Source organism: Ranitomeya variabilis, chromosome 4, assembly GCF_051348905.1.
Source record: "Ranitomeya variabilis isolate aRanVar5 chromosome 4, aRanVar5.hap1, whole genome shotgun sequence".
NCBI lineage: Eukaryota > Metazoa > Chordata > Amphibia > Anura > Dendrobatidae > Ranitomeya > Ranitomeya variabilis.
Genome location: NC_135235.1, coordinates 249,048,164 through 249,063,351, shown reverse-complemented (window position 1 = coordinate 249,063,351; position 15,188 = coordinate 249,048,164). Strand labels below are relative to the sequence as shown.

General features: G+C 43.6%; 2 protein-coding genes across 2 annotated transcripts in view; both read right to left on the bottom strand.

The window, feature by feature from the left end:
* Nucleotides 1-15,188, bottom strand: part of ETS1 (ETS proto-oncogene 1, transcription factor) — a 434,342-nt gene that overhangs the window by 177,769 nt on the left and 241,385 nt on the right. The gene's annotated exons all lie outside the window — the stretch shown is intronic.
* On the bottom strand, nt 1,680-3,595 carry LOC143767820 (uncharacterized). The gene is made up of 2 exons (XM_077256342.1): nt 3,487-3,595; nt 1,680-2,865 (listed from the first exon to the last, which is right to left on the bottom strand). The coding sequence occupies exon 2, from the start codon at nt 2,685-2,687 to the stop codon at nt 1,680-1,682; it is 1,008 nt and encodes a 335-aa protein (XP_077112457.1). The 5' UTR covers nt 2,688-2,865; nt 3,487-3,595.

The following is a 15,188-nucleotide window of genomic DNA, read 5'->3' as shown; positions in this document are numbered from 1 at the left end:
TGTTTGTGATTTTCCCAACTGTTTGGGTGCGGTGGATGGGAAGCACATCCGGATTATCAAACCAGCCAGAACGGGATCACAGTTCTTCAACTACAAGAAATATTTTTCAGTAGTTCTCATGGCAATAGCCGATGCGGACTGTCGCTTCATTGCTCTGGACATTGGTGCTTTTGGCCGTGGCAACGATTCACAGACTTTTAAAAACTCTGATATGGGCCGACGTGTTTATGGCAAAAATTTTAATTTCCCACAGCCACGACCACTCCCCTACACTCAAGGCCCACCGCTGCCATTTGTAATGGTTGGGGATGAGGCCTTTCAGATGAGTGAAAATCTCCTGAAGCCCTATTCAAGTCGGGACTTGAACCGCACAAAACGGATCTATAACTACAGACTAACCAGGGCCCGCAGAACAGTAGAGTGTGCCTTTGGGATTATGGTGTCCAAATGGCGCAACTGCCATAAATCTAAAAATGGAGACAGTGGATGAGGTGGTTAAAGCCTGTGTGGTTCTCCACAATTTCATTCTGGCTAAGGAGCGACCCACCATAGAATTTGATGAACCTGTAGCAAACCCTTTGCCTGATTACCGTCATCACCCGCTGCGGTCAACAGTTGAATTAGGCCACATGCGGGACCAATTTGCTGCCTTTTTTGATTCTGACATTGGACGTGTGCCATGGCAGGACAATATGGTGTAAAATGTACTGCTGGCTTCGGGTCTGTAAAGTTATGTTTGAAATGTTAATGTTTTTTCTAATAAAATAATTGTGTTTTACTTTCTTCACCATGTCTCCTATCTATTTCCTTAACAAACCACTTTGGGTTTTTGGGCTTAGGTTGTTGACGTCATTGCGTCCTGTCTTGGTTCACCAGTAGCTATTTGCCGCAGACTGTATAGACGATGGCTGTTATTGTCACAGTATTTGTCCAGTACTTAACATCAGTATTTGTAAGCCAAAACCAGGAGTGGTAGTTAAATGCTTTTAGTGGTGCATATGTGTTTATTGAACTTTTCCGCACATAGTTCCACTCCTGGTTTTGGCTTACAAATAGTGCTGTGAAATACTGAGCAAATACTGACAGTGTGACGGCAGCCTACACCACAGATCTATAGTCATCAAGTCAGGTGTCAGAAATAATGAATTCATGATGCAAATGGCTCTTGAATTCATTTTTCCTGACACTTGTCCGGGTGAGTATAGATATGCCATGTATGACGTATATTGTCCCTTCACTTTGTGTGAAATATATGTAATGTACCAAGAAGATAAAATGGAGGTAATACAATGCATTTCTCAAATCAGCAGATCAGGGGTCATAAATAATGTTTCTGATAAGACACGACCTGTTGAGTATAGTTGTGCTGTGTATTACCACCATTTTGTCTTCTGTGGGCGACAAAAAGTCATGGAGTAAACAGAAAGAAGTGTTTTTGGAGAAAATACAAGTGTTATTTTTGGGGTCAACCTCATATCTCTCAACCAAACACACACCAAGCTTCAGTGTTCTGCTAAGTAAGTACTGGAGATTGGAGGTGGATCCCAATAAAGTGTTCGACGCATTTTTTGTTATTGGCGCAGGGTGTGTGTTGACGGAGGCGAAATACACAATTAACCAAACCTTATTGGGGCAAAACACAGGTTTATTTTAGTAAACACAAACAAACAAAAAAAAAATTAACTGCGCCTGCTTGGGGTTGAGTGCCGATATTGTGGGGTGTCGAGCTGTGAGGTCTGGCTTATTGTAGCCGACATAGGGGTGGCAGGAGAAGGCGCTATAAAACTGCTGGGGTCAGGAAATTCAGGGATTGGGCTAGACACATGAGAGGGCTGAGACACACTGGAAGGGTGAGACAAACCAGACATTACAGACACATTGGGAGGTGAGGGGGGAGGGATAGCTATGTTTTTTTTTTGTTTTGTTTTGCCTTTCCCTTTCTTTGGTTGGCGCGGGTTAGTTGTTGTGGTGGCGGGGAATGCCAGGGCAGGGTCCGGCAACGGCACTCTTGTGGTGGTGGCGGGGAACGCCAGGGCAGGGTCCGGCAACGGCACTCTTGTGGTGGTGGCGGGGAACGCCAGGGCAGGGTCCGGCAACGGCACTCTTGTGGTGGTGGCGGGGAACGCCAGGCCAGGGTCCTGCGGCGGCAGCATGGTGGTGGCAGTGGAGGAGGCCCAAGCAGGAGCAGCAGTTGTCATGGTGGTGGCGGTGGGCTGACCCACTGCACTGGGCATGGTGGTGGTGCTATAATACGGTCCGGCAGTGTTTGGAATGGAGGTGGCCGTGCAGTGGTATGCAGCAGATGTCGGCATTGACGTAAAGCGTGACAGTGTGGGCACTGGTGGAAATGCCCCCACTGTCTGCTGAAAATACCGACTCTGCTGCATAGCCTGCATGTAAGCAGCATTGCAGGCCTGCATAACAGTAATCTGGAGATCGGGACTAAGGTGTTCCGACATGCCCTGTTCTATCTGATTAAAAAAATGATGTGCTGGCCTCTGGAGGTCGGCTTTCACTTGGGCAAGGGCTGTGGTAACCTCCTGGATACGTGTGCTCATATGACTAATGGCAGTATCCAGTCGGTCACCCATCGCCTTGAGTCCCTCGTGAAAGACCGAGCTCAAGTGCAAAAACTCGGGCATGAGTGACCTGTCCGCGGCCCTCTGCCGCTGCCGGGAGGAGCCCATAAAAAATTGGCTAGAGGCAGAGGACTGGGGAAGGGGAACACCTGATGGACCAGCTTCCTGGCCTCCAGGTTGTGTGGCAGGCCCACTTGCTGCAGCGCTGGAGGATGGCTGGGATGGGTCCGTGGCTGACTGATGAAGGACCGCTCCAGAACATGGGCCAACAGTGGAGCTCCAAGTGCTGTGAAAAAAAAAATAAAATAAAATTAATACAAAACATTTACAAAAAGATAACTCCAGAGTTATATAAACATTCAGATAGGGAGAGGTCACACTAGCACTATTTTGAGTGAATTTTACATCAGAATTTGCAAGCCAGGAGTACAACAGTAGGAAGAAAAGTTTCATAAAACCACATGCTCAACTTCTGCATGCATCAACCACTCCTTGTTTTGGATTAAAAAAACTGATGTAAAATATGAAGAGACGATGGAGGCGATACAAGCCATATCTCTATACAAGCCACATGTATACTCACCAGGACAAGTGCCAGGAAAAATGAATTGAGGAGCCTTTGGCATCCTGAATTCATTATTTCTGACACCTGACTTGATGAGTATAGATCTGTTGTGTAGGCTGCTGTCACACTGTCAGTATTTGCTATGTATTTCAAATCAGTATTGGTAAGCCAAAACCTGGAGAGGAACTATGTGAGGAAAAGTATTCAAAGAACACGTACCCCACTTCTGCATGTATCAATCACTCATGGTTTCGCATTCCAAATACTGATTCAAAATAGTGATCCAAAAAAGCTAGCATTATACAAAACGTTTTTTTTTTCTTTTTTAACCAATATACTTACGTTCTTCGTGCAAGGACCGGTCTCAAAAACGCAAGGATACTTGTATTTTCGTATCCTTGCTCCAGAACCACTTGGAAGCCGGCTCTCTTGGCGCAGGTCCTTGTTGAAGCGGTCCTTCATCGATCGCCAACGTGTTTTGACTTTTGACACTGTTGACAAAACAAAACATTATAGTTGGGACAATGGTCTTTTGACCGTGGTCACACAACTGTGTGTGCTGTGAAAAAGTAATGACTTTCTCTCATCATACACAGTTGTGTGAGCATGGCCAAGGTCTTGACTGCATCACACTGCATTGCTATACTTACCAAATGCAGAACGGACCCGAGCCATTGGCCCAGCCATCCCACAACGCTGTGGCCACCTCATTCCAAAGCCTCCGGATCGTCACGTTGTTGGCGTGCAGTGGATCCCGGGTGTCCCACAATGGGTCTCGCTCATGGACCAGGGAGATGAGGTGTTCATTCTCTATGAGGTCCTCATCCCCTTCTGGAACCTAAAAACAAAAAGGACATTAATATTGGAGACATTCACATAAGGAAGACAGAAAACAGAATCAGAGGAATGGCATGAATATTGAAATGAAAAAAAACCCACTGGTGCTGAAGCAAAAGGGAAAGAAAGAGAGAAGTAGAAAGAAATGAAGATTCAAGAATTGTAAAGTGAGGATACAATAAACAGTCAGCCAGGTATACTTACACGCTGCGGCCGTGCCACCCGACCGTGACTACGCTGCTCCTGCCCAGTCTCCTGCCCATTCTCTTCCGCTGTAGAAGAAGTGGTCTGAAAAAAGGAAAATATACATTGTCATATGTGTAGATGTGACAGTGAATACTTATCAATCTGAGGAGGTGAATACTCACTTCACTGACATGTTCCCCTTGTGCAGGCCCAGGCGTTTCCTCATCAGAAGAAGAAGACATTCTGATGCATGCAGAAAGAAAGAAATGAAAGAAATTAGGGCATATAGACACAGATTATAGAAAAGAAATGCATTGGATAGGATATACTCACATAGTTCTGAGGCTTGTTTGCTTGTTTGCTGCTCCAAGGGGCTGTGGGGCGTCTCGTCTGCAAGGCAGTCTGATGAGTAGTGAACTGCCAATGTCCACTCCCTCCCTTTATCACCTTGTATGTGGGGGGTGGCTTATCAGTGTGTAGACATGTTTTTCTCAATTGAGACGCATGCGTCGGCAAACGCAACCAAACGCATGTGCTGCAAAACGCATGCGTTTACATAGACTACAATGCGTTTTTTTGGCCCAAACCTTGCGCAATCAGCCGCTTACGTTACGTTTCCAGACGGCAAAATGACGCCTCTAAAAATTACTACATGTTGCATTTCCGCGCCAAGACGCAGACGACTAGACGACGCATGCGTCGTCAAACGCGGCAAAACGCGAACAAACAAAAACGCAAGCGTCGATAATGTTAAATATAGGAATACACAACACATGCGGATATTTGCGGAAGAAACGCTGCGGACACAACCGCAAATGTGAAAGCGGCCTTAAAGAGACAGTGTTCCAGTTAAACATCTGTGTCCAGCCGGGTGAGCCGCTCTACCACAGCTTCAATGGATCCCGGTGATTCTGAGAATAATGCTCGTGACATATTGCACTTTACGATAGTGGTAACATTTCTTTGATATGATTTGCGTTTATTTGTGAAAAAACGGACATTTTTCTTGAAAATTTTGCAATTTTCAAGCTTTTAATTTTTATGCCCTCAAATCAGAGAGTCATAGCACAAAATAGTCAATAACATTTCCCACATGTCTACTTTACATCAGCACAATTTTTGAAACAATTTTATTTTGTTAGGAAGTTATAAGGGTAAAAAGTTGACCAGCGATTTCTCATTTTTAAAACTAAATTTGCAAAACCATTTTTTTTTTTAGGGACCACCTCAAATTTGAAGTGACTTGCAGGCGCCTATATGACAGAAAATACACAAAAGTGACACCGTTCTAAAAACTGCACCCCTCAATGTACTCAAAACCACATTCATGAAGTTTTTTTAACCCTTCAGGTGCTGCACAGGAATTTGTAGAAGGAAAAATAAACATGTACTTTTCTTTCACAAAAATTTTCCTTTAGACCTAATTTTTTTTTTCAACTTTCACAAGGGAAAACGGACTATACAATTTCTTGTACAATTTCTCCTGAGCATGCGCCCATATGTGGGGGAAATCTACTGTTTGGGCACATGGCAGGGCTCGGAATGGAAGGAGCACCATTTGATTTTTTGAATGTAAAATTTGCTGATATAATTAGCGGATGCCATGTCACGTAGAGCTGACATCCGCACCCGATTGCCGAGGCGCTTAGCGTGCGGTCACGCAATTGTGCAACCGTACATATACTGTTTGCAGGAATGCAGAGCTGTGTATGTGCGGTGCATGTCAGGATGGGATTAATGGTGCTGTCGGCCTCTTGGACCAATTATATTCTCAGCTTTTTCATCAATTTGTGAGGGATGTTCAGTTCTAGGTAATGTCCCTGTTCTGTCAAATTTAAGCCACTTCATGATGACGTCTTCAAAGTGTCTATGGCAGATTTTTTTTGTATCCTTCTACTGTCTGCTATATTTCCCAGAATGAGAACCCTTTGCTGTGTTGTCAGCTGTTTATGGCTTTAGCTGTAAACTACAACTAGGAAAATCCTCCTAGAGCAGCAACACTTTCTCTGGGGTTAATGAGAGTCGCTGTAACTGGCCACGGCAGCTGAGCGCTGACTACTATGTAACATGGGAGAGAATGTGATTGGCCACTTCTAAACACAACCTCACCCTCTGTCATAAGAGGGTGATCGATCACACTTGGAAACAAATTATTTTAGTTTTGTTATTTTTATTTTTCCCCGCAAAATGATTTCAGTTCATTTCTCGGATTATGGGTGACAGTAAATGAGGAAACTTTTGTGAAATTATTATTTTTGTTATCCACTGTATATTATATATAGCTCACAGGTTAATGTTGGTTATTGGTTCTTTTTACAAACAAAATAATGAAGCCCTAATCATACAAAAAGATAAGCGGACCTGAGGGTTAGGGTCGGTCCAATATATTACTGCCAGTTTGTCACAATCTTATAATCATTTTATTTCAATAGCGCCAACATGTTCTACAGCACTTTACAATTCAGAGGGGACTTGTACAGACAATAGACATTACCGGGCTAATATTCATCACCTACAGCCGGACGGGGGGCCCTGCTTGCAAGCAACAATCTGATGATTTTAATTAAACGGTTTTACAAATCTTGTTTTAATACAATTTACAGTTAGTCGCCACCAAAATTATAACCCCCCCCCCCTATACATCTATCTAGGCAAAACCTTTAGAGCGTGATGCTGGTATATTCTCACGACTGCTGGGTATCTCTGATGATGTAACAGGGATGCTGAAATCTTACACACTAGGCCGGACACGTCTGTAGGACCAGGAGGTCACAGCTTCGGGGCCTATTATAAGGATTTATGTAATCCTGCACATACCGGTGGTCATCTTACAGAGGAGACCTCTGCTGGTCGGCCTGGCACTCATGTAATGCTGAATTATGGCTCATTTATTCAATTAACAAGGAAATCCAATAGGACGCGTTTCAGTTGATCAAAGCCTGGGGTGGGCTGAAACGTGGCCTATTAGATTTCCTTGTTTATTGAATAAAAGAACTAATTTAACATTAAGTGGGTGCCGGGACTCTTTGAAATGATGTTTTTCCACAAGCAACAAACACCTTGACACACGGAGTGCCGATCCATTCTTGAATTTCATGTTTAGATTGCAGGCCACTAACAGCAATGAACTCTCGGGTTATCTCGATACATGTGTTTCATGGCTTTGTGTCTGGCTTTTTTCAATGGCAATTCAATAAGACAGAAATTCTGGAAATAATGAATGTTACAAATGTAACAAAGTAAAATACCGAACCAAAAACTTGTGTGAAATGCTTAAAACTCAGCGATGGCAGCCACAAAGTAAGTAGCATGACAAGACCAGCGACTGGCATCATTTGTCTCCTATAATGCAAGTAATATTGGTCTGGGCACATTGGTTGTTGAAGGGGCTGTCTACCCAGAGTATACACGGTGGGGAATAAGTATTTGATCCCTTGCTGATTTTGTAAGTTTGCCAACTGACAAAGGCATGAACAGTCTATAATTTAAGGGTCGGCAAATTTTAACATTGAGAGATTGAATATCAAAAAGAAAATCACATTGAATAAATTATATAGATTTATTTGCATATTGGGATAATAGGTGACATGGATGACACATAGTATCCTACAGGGTGGGTCACACCAAAGTCACTCAGCTTGATTTGATAACAGTGTTCATCCATCTGGTTATAAGAGCAGAATAAAAACCCAGAAAGGTAAGTAGTCCCAGATATATACAAAATGTGTAAGGAAATTGTGAACCGCAATAGGGACAGGGACCAAAATGAAGTGTCACTCAGCAGTGAAGCGAAGACAAGTTGTTCCCTGACTGATAAAACCACATTAACCACATTTTAAGGGGTTCCTCCAATGTTAGTCCTCTCAGATTACCACTAGATGGCAGCACATGCCCATCACAGAGAACCCTGCAATTTACTACATTCAGCACAAACCGTTTAAAACCAGGTGTATTGCCGACACTTACACTTGTGTTCAAAAGTTTACACACCCCGGCAGAATTTTTGCTTTCTTGGTCTTTTTTCAGAGAATATGAATGATAATACCAAAATGTTTTCTCCACTCATGGTTAGTGGTTGGGTGAAGCTATTTATTGTCACACTACTGTGTTTTCTCTTTTTAAATCATATTGACAACCCAAAACATCCAAATGACCCTGATCAAAAGTTCACATCCCCCATTTCTTAATACCATGTATTGCCCCTTCTAACATTAATGACAGATTGAAGTCTTTTGTGGTAGTTGTGGATGAGGTTCTTTATTTTCTCAGATGGTAAAGCTGCCCACTCTTCTTGGTAAAAAGCCTCCAGTTCCTGTAAATTCCTGGGCTGTCTAGCATGAACTGCGCGCTTGAGATCTCCCCAGAGTGGATCAATGATAATGAGGTCAGGAGAGAGAGATGACAACAACCGAAAAAACAAACCTACCCCTTAAAACCATCAATCTTTATTAATCATCTAGTACAATAAAAATAATCATCAAAAATGTGGATAAAAAACATCCCTATTGGGGACCAAATTCCTGGAATTAGGGACACAGCATATATATGTATATATATAGACACTTAAATAGATGTCATTTATTTACCAAAAAGGAACACAATAGAAAAACTCAAAAAAATGTGAAAAATAACAATGAAAAAAACAAAAAAAATAAAAAAAAATATAAAAAATGAAAATATTACATATAATATGCCTATTCTGACCCTAGTGGGCCCTAAAGTCTGATAACCTTCCTTGCAGCGGAGGTTGGCACCCTAAATATTCGATATGGCGCCCTCCACTCACCGGTGGCTGTCCCTTATTTCCCTAGGTGACCCCTACACATCTAATACCCACAGACAAGAACCACACATATATGGATCAAATTAGATCCATAGTAACATACCAAGCACTAATATATAAGCTATATGCTGTACTATTGACCAAGAGCTTTAAATAGTTGTTACTAAAACTATGTGAAACATATATACTTTTCACAAATCTGTGATCAGTGGGAACCTAGAACTCCTCCTAAGCTGTCCTGTATAAGTATATTAGCAACAGGTATATCTTTACCAGCATATCACCAGTATGAAAAATTGTCCTACACCAAAACTTCAACTTTACTGAATACTCAAATGAGCTAGAAAAAAAGAAAGAAAGAAAGAAAGAAAGAAGAAGGTGCTCATGTATCCATAGCTTATCATAGAGGGGATATACCTACACAAATTATTTTTATCTGATGCCTTAGTCAAGAACACAGTGCTAAATATACCACCTATGCACCATATATTATCTATTTTCATAGGCAGTTCAGATACACATTCCCAGCTTCCTAGTTCATAATAGCAGAGATATACCACACCGATGTTGTATGTATCACTGCTTTAATAGATCAGGTGCTTAGTATACCAAATATTGCACCATAAAACTATAGCTAATGCAAGTTATCCACTTAGCTCTTTACTCCTCAGATGTTCCCTCATAGCCGCCATGTAAATACATCGGCTCATGTTCACGCTGTCCCGACGCGTTTCTCCCCCGTCTTATTCATTCAGGGGGTTCATCAGGGGACTTTAGATTACTCCACCGTAATCGGTCATATAGCCACATATACGAATCAAGATGCTGAGCACAGACTCTGGAATTCACTCCAAATTACCTTGTTCCAGAAGTTTTGAGGCTTGTCTCTGTGCTGTTTTGCGTATTGTAGGCGAGATACTTTGTGGCTTTTGCACAGTAATGGCTTTCTTCTGGCGACTCGACCATGCAGCCCATTTTTCTTCAAGTGCCTCCTTATTGTACATCTTGAAACAACCACATGGCTAGTTTTCAGAGAGTCCAGTATTTCAGCTCATGTTATTTGTGGGTTTTTCTTTGCATCCCAAACAATTTTCCTGGCAGTTGTGGATGACATTTTTGTTGGTCTACCTGACCGTGGTTTTGTTTTTACAGAGCCTCTGATATTCCATTTGTTAATCACAGTGTGATCGCTGCTGACTGGCATTATCAATTACTTGGATATCTTTTTGTATCCCTTTCCTGTTTTATACAGTTCAACTACTTTTTCCCATAGATCCGTTGACAATTCTTTTGCTTTCCCAATGACTCACAATCCAGAAACGTCAGTGGCTGGATGAAAGATGCAAAAGTCTGTCTGAATCCCAGAAACCCACTCAGCTTTTATGCAGACATTAATTACAAGCAAACAGGTCACAGGTGAGGATGTTACCTTTAGTAGCCAGTCACACCCATTTGTGTCAACTTCTGTGCATGTTATCAGGCCAAAATCACCAGGGTATGTGAACTTTTGATCAGGGTCATTTGGATGTTTTGGGTTGTCATTATGATTTATAAAGAGAAAACACAGTAGTCTGACAATAAATGGCTTCACCAACCACTAACCATGAGTGGAGAAAAGATTTTGGTGTTATCATTCATATTCTCTGAAAAAAGGCCAAGAAAGCAAAAATGTTGCCGGAGTGTGTAAACTTTTGAGCACAACTGTACTTCTGTGATTATCTCAGCTGAGATTGAACTCTACCTGGGTGTAGGCTGGACACTAGACAACTGAGGGAATATGGGTGCACACCAAAAAATTAATTAATGATAGTCCAAAAACAGAAAAACAAGGTGGCACTCACTATCCGGTAAAACATTCCTTTATTTAGTCCATAACACGGGCACAGCGGGAGAGGAGCAGATCCCTTCTGTGGATGACAGCCATTTCACGCTAGCTGCGCTTCAACGGGTCCTATGCTTAAATGTAGAAATGTCTAAGGAAATTGTGAACCTCTATAGGGACAGGGACTAAAATGAAATGTCACTCAGCAGTGAAGCGAAGACAAGTTGTTCCCTGCCTGATAAAACTCCACATTAACCACATTTTAAGGGGTTACTCCAATGTTAGTCCACTCAGATGACCACTAGATGGCAGCACATGACCAGAGAAAACCCTGCCATTTACTACATACAGCACTTGGCCTGGAAAGTGGCGGAGACAAAGCCACAGGTCCTGGGCTGCCAGGTAGAAGGGAACACAGTCATTTATCTAAACACAAGCCATTTTTTAATAGTTTTAATGTTTTGCATTGTAACTCATCTGTCATTAGTTGAACGACCTTCAGCCACAGAATATCATACATCATGTTCACCAATAACCAGGAGGAAAATGTATTATTTCAATAAATATAAAAAAATGTTTACTTTTTTCTAAGGGGTATCGTTTCTCCTTATGGAGAGTGACATACCATCTCTGGCTTGTCAAGGTAAGGAGGCTTATTTGCCGTACAATGCTCCTCTGGGAATTTAAATATGCAAATTGCCTCTTCTGAGAAAAAGAGGACTTAAACTCTACAGCGCCACCTATTGTAGGATCGCTACTTCCAATAGGTGGCGCTGTAGAGTTTAAGTCCTCTTTTTCTCAGAAGAGGCAATTTGCATACTTTTTTCTATAATTAACAATCCCTGCAGCATTGCACACTATTTCCGAGCTTGGAACTGCACAGATGGATGGCCAATGTATATACCCCATTACCGAGGTTGACATTTCAATGGCTAAATGTTAGTTTTTACCATTTACAACAAACAAGGCAATACGCAGGAGAGCTTGTAGAGAAAGCGACAATACGCCTGGGAGCTGTAGAGAAAGCGACAATACGCAGGAGAGCTGTAGAGAGCGACAATACGCAGGAGAGCTGTAGAGAAAGCGACAATACGCAGGAGAGCTGTAGAGAAAGCGACAATATGCAGGAGAGCTGTAGAGAAAGCGACAATATGCAGGAGATCTGTACAGAAAGTGACAATATGCAGGAGAGCTGTAAAGAATGCGACAATATGCAGGAGAGCTGTAGAGAAAGCGACAATACGCAGGATAGCTGTAGAGAAAGCGACAATATGCCTGAGAGCTGTAGAGAAAGTGACACTACGCAGGAGAGCTGTAGAGAAAGCGACAATACGCAGGAGAGCTGTAGAGAAAGCGACAAGACGCATGAGAGCTGAAGAGAAATCGACAATACGCAGGAGAGCTGTAGAGAGCGACAATACGCAGGAGAGCTGTAGAGAAAGCGACAATACGCAGGAGAGCTGTAGAGAAAGCGACAATATGCAGGAGAGCTGTAGAGAAAGCGACAATACGCAGGAGATCTGTACAGAAAGTGACAATACGCAGGAGAGCTGTAGAGAAAGCGACAATATGCAGGAGAGCTGTAGAGAAAGCGACAATACGCAGGATAGCTGTAGAGAAAGCGACAATATGCCTGAGAGCTGTAGAGAAAGTGACACTACGCAGGAGAGCTGTAGAGAAAGCGACAATACGCAGGAGAGCTGTAGAGAAAGCGACAAGACGCATGAGAGCTGAAGAGAAATCGACAATACGCAGGAGAGCTGTAGAGAGCGACAATACGCAGGAGAGCTGTAGAGAAAGCGACAATACGCAGGAGAGCTGTAGAGAAAGCGACAATATGCAGGAGAGCTGTAGAGAAAGCGACAATACGCAGGAGATCTGTACAGAAAGTGACAATATGCAGGAGAGCTGTAGAGAATGCGACAATATGCAGGAGAGCTGTAGAGAAAGCGACAATACGCAGGAGAGCTGTAGAGAAAGCGACAATATGCAGGAGAGCTGTAGAGAAAGCGACAATACGCAGGAGAGCTGTAGAGAGCGACAATACGCAGGATAGCTGTAGAGAAAGCGACAATACGCAGGAGAGCTGTAGAGAGCGACAATACGCAGGATAGCTGTAGAGAAAGCGACAATACGCAGGAGAGCTGTAGAGAGCGACAATACGCAGGATAGCTGTAGAGAAAGCGACAATACGCAGGAGAGCTGTAGAGAAAGCGACAATACGCAGGAGAGCTGTAGAGAAAGCGACAATACGCCTGAGAGCTGTAGAGAAAGCGACAAGACGCAGGAGAGCTGTAGAGAAAGCGACAATACGCAGGAGAGCTGTAGAGAAAACGACAATACGCATGAGAGCTGTAGAGAAAGCGACAATACGCAGGAGAGCTGTAGAGAAAGCGACAATACGCAGGAGAGCTGTAGAGAAAACGACAATACGCAGGAGAGCTGTAGAGAAAGCGACAATACCCAGGAGAACTGTAGAGAAAACGACAATACGCAGGAGAGCTGTAGAGAAAGCGACAATACGCAGGAGAGCTGTAGAGAAAGCGACAATACGCAGGAGAGCTGTAGAGAAAGCGACAATACGCAGGAGAGCTGTAGAGAAAGTGACAATACCCAGGAGAGCTGTAGAGAAAACGACAATACCCAGGAGAACTGTAGAGAAAGTGATAATATGCAGGAGAGCTGTAGAGAAAGCGATAATACGCAGGAGAGCTGTAGAGAAAGCGACAATACGCAGGAGAGCTGTAGAGAAAGCGACAATACGCAGGAGAGCTGTAGAGAAAGCGACAATACCCAGGAGAACTGTAGAGAAAACGACAATACGCAGGAGAGCTGTAGAGAAAGCGACAATACGCAGGAGAGCTGTAGAGAAAGCGACAATACGCAGGAGAGCTGTAGAGAAAGCGATACTACGCAGGAGAGCTGTAGAGAAAGCGACAATACCCAGGAGAGCTGTAGAGAAAACGACAACACCCAGGAGAGCTGTAGAGAAAGTGATAATATGCAGGAGAGCTGTAGAGAAAGCGATAATACGCAGGAGAGCTGTAGAGAAAGCGACAATACGCAGGAGAGCTGTAGAGATAGCGACAATACGCAGGATAGCTGTAGAGAAAGCGACAATATGCCTGAGAGCTGTAGAGAAAGTGACACTACGCAGGAGAGCTGTAGAGAAAGCGACAATACGCAGGAGAGCTGTAGAGAAAGCGACAATACGCAGGAGAGCTGTAGAGAAAGCGACAATACGCCTGAGAGCTGTAGAGAAAGCGACAAGACGCAGGAGAGCTGTAGAGAAAGCGACAATACGCAGGAGAGCTGTAGAGAAAACGACAATACGCATGAGAGCTGTAGAGAAAGCGACAATACGCAGGAGAGCTGTAGAGAAAGCGACAATACGCAGGAGAGCTGTAGAGAAAACGACAATACGCAGGAGAGCTGTAGAGAAAGCGACAATACCCAGGAGAACTGTAGAGAAAACGACAATACGCAGGAGAGCTGTAGAGAAAGCGACAATACGCAGGAGAGCTGTAGAGAAAGCGACAATACGCAGGAGAGCTGTAGAGAAAGCGACAATACGCAGGAGAGCTGTAGAGAAAGTGACAATACCCAGGAGAGCTGTAGAGAAAACGACAATACCCAGGAGAACTGTAGAGAAAGTGATAATATGCAGGAGAGCTGTAGAGAAAGCGATAATACGCAGGAGAGCTGTAGAGAAAGCGACAATACGCAGGAGAGCTGTAGAGAAAGCGACAATACGCAGGAGAGCTGTAGAGAAAGCGACAATACCCAGGAGAACTGTAGAGAAAACGACAATACGCAGGAGAGCTGTAGAGAAAGCGACAATACGCAGGAGAGCTGTAGAGAAAGCGACAATACGCAGGAGAGCTGTAGAGAAAGCGATACTATGCAGGAGAGCTGTAGAGAAAGCGACAATACCCAGGAGAGCTGTAGAGAAAACGACAACACCCAGGAGAGCTGTAGAGAAAGTGATAATATGCAGGAGAGCTGTAGAGAAAGCGATAATACGCAGGAGAGCTGTAGAGAAAGCGACAATACGCAGGAGAGCTGTAGAGATAGCGACAATACGCAGGATAGCTGTAGAGAAAGCGACAATATGCCTGAGAGCTGTAGAGAAAGTGACACTACGCAGGAGAGCTGTAGAGAAAGCGACAAAACGCAGGAGAGCTGTAGAGAAAGCGACAATACGCAGGAGAGCTGTAGAGAAAGCGACAATACGCCTGAGAGCTGTAGAGAAAGCGACAAGACGCAGGAGAGCTGTAGAGAAAGCGACAATACGCAGGAGAGCTGTAGAGAAAACGACAATACGCATGAGAGCTGAAGAGAAATCGACAATACGCAGGAGAGCTGTAGAGAGCGACAATACGCAGGAGAGCTGTAGAGAAAGCGACAATACGCAGG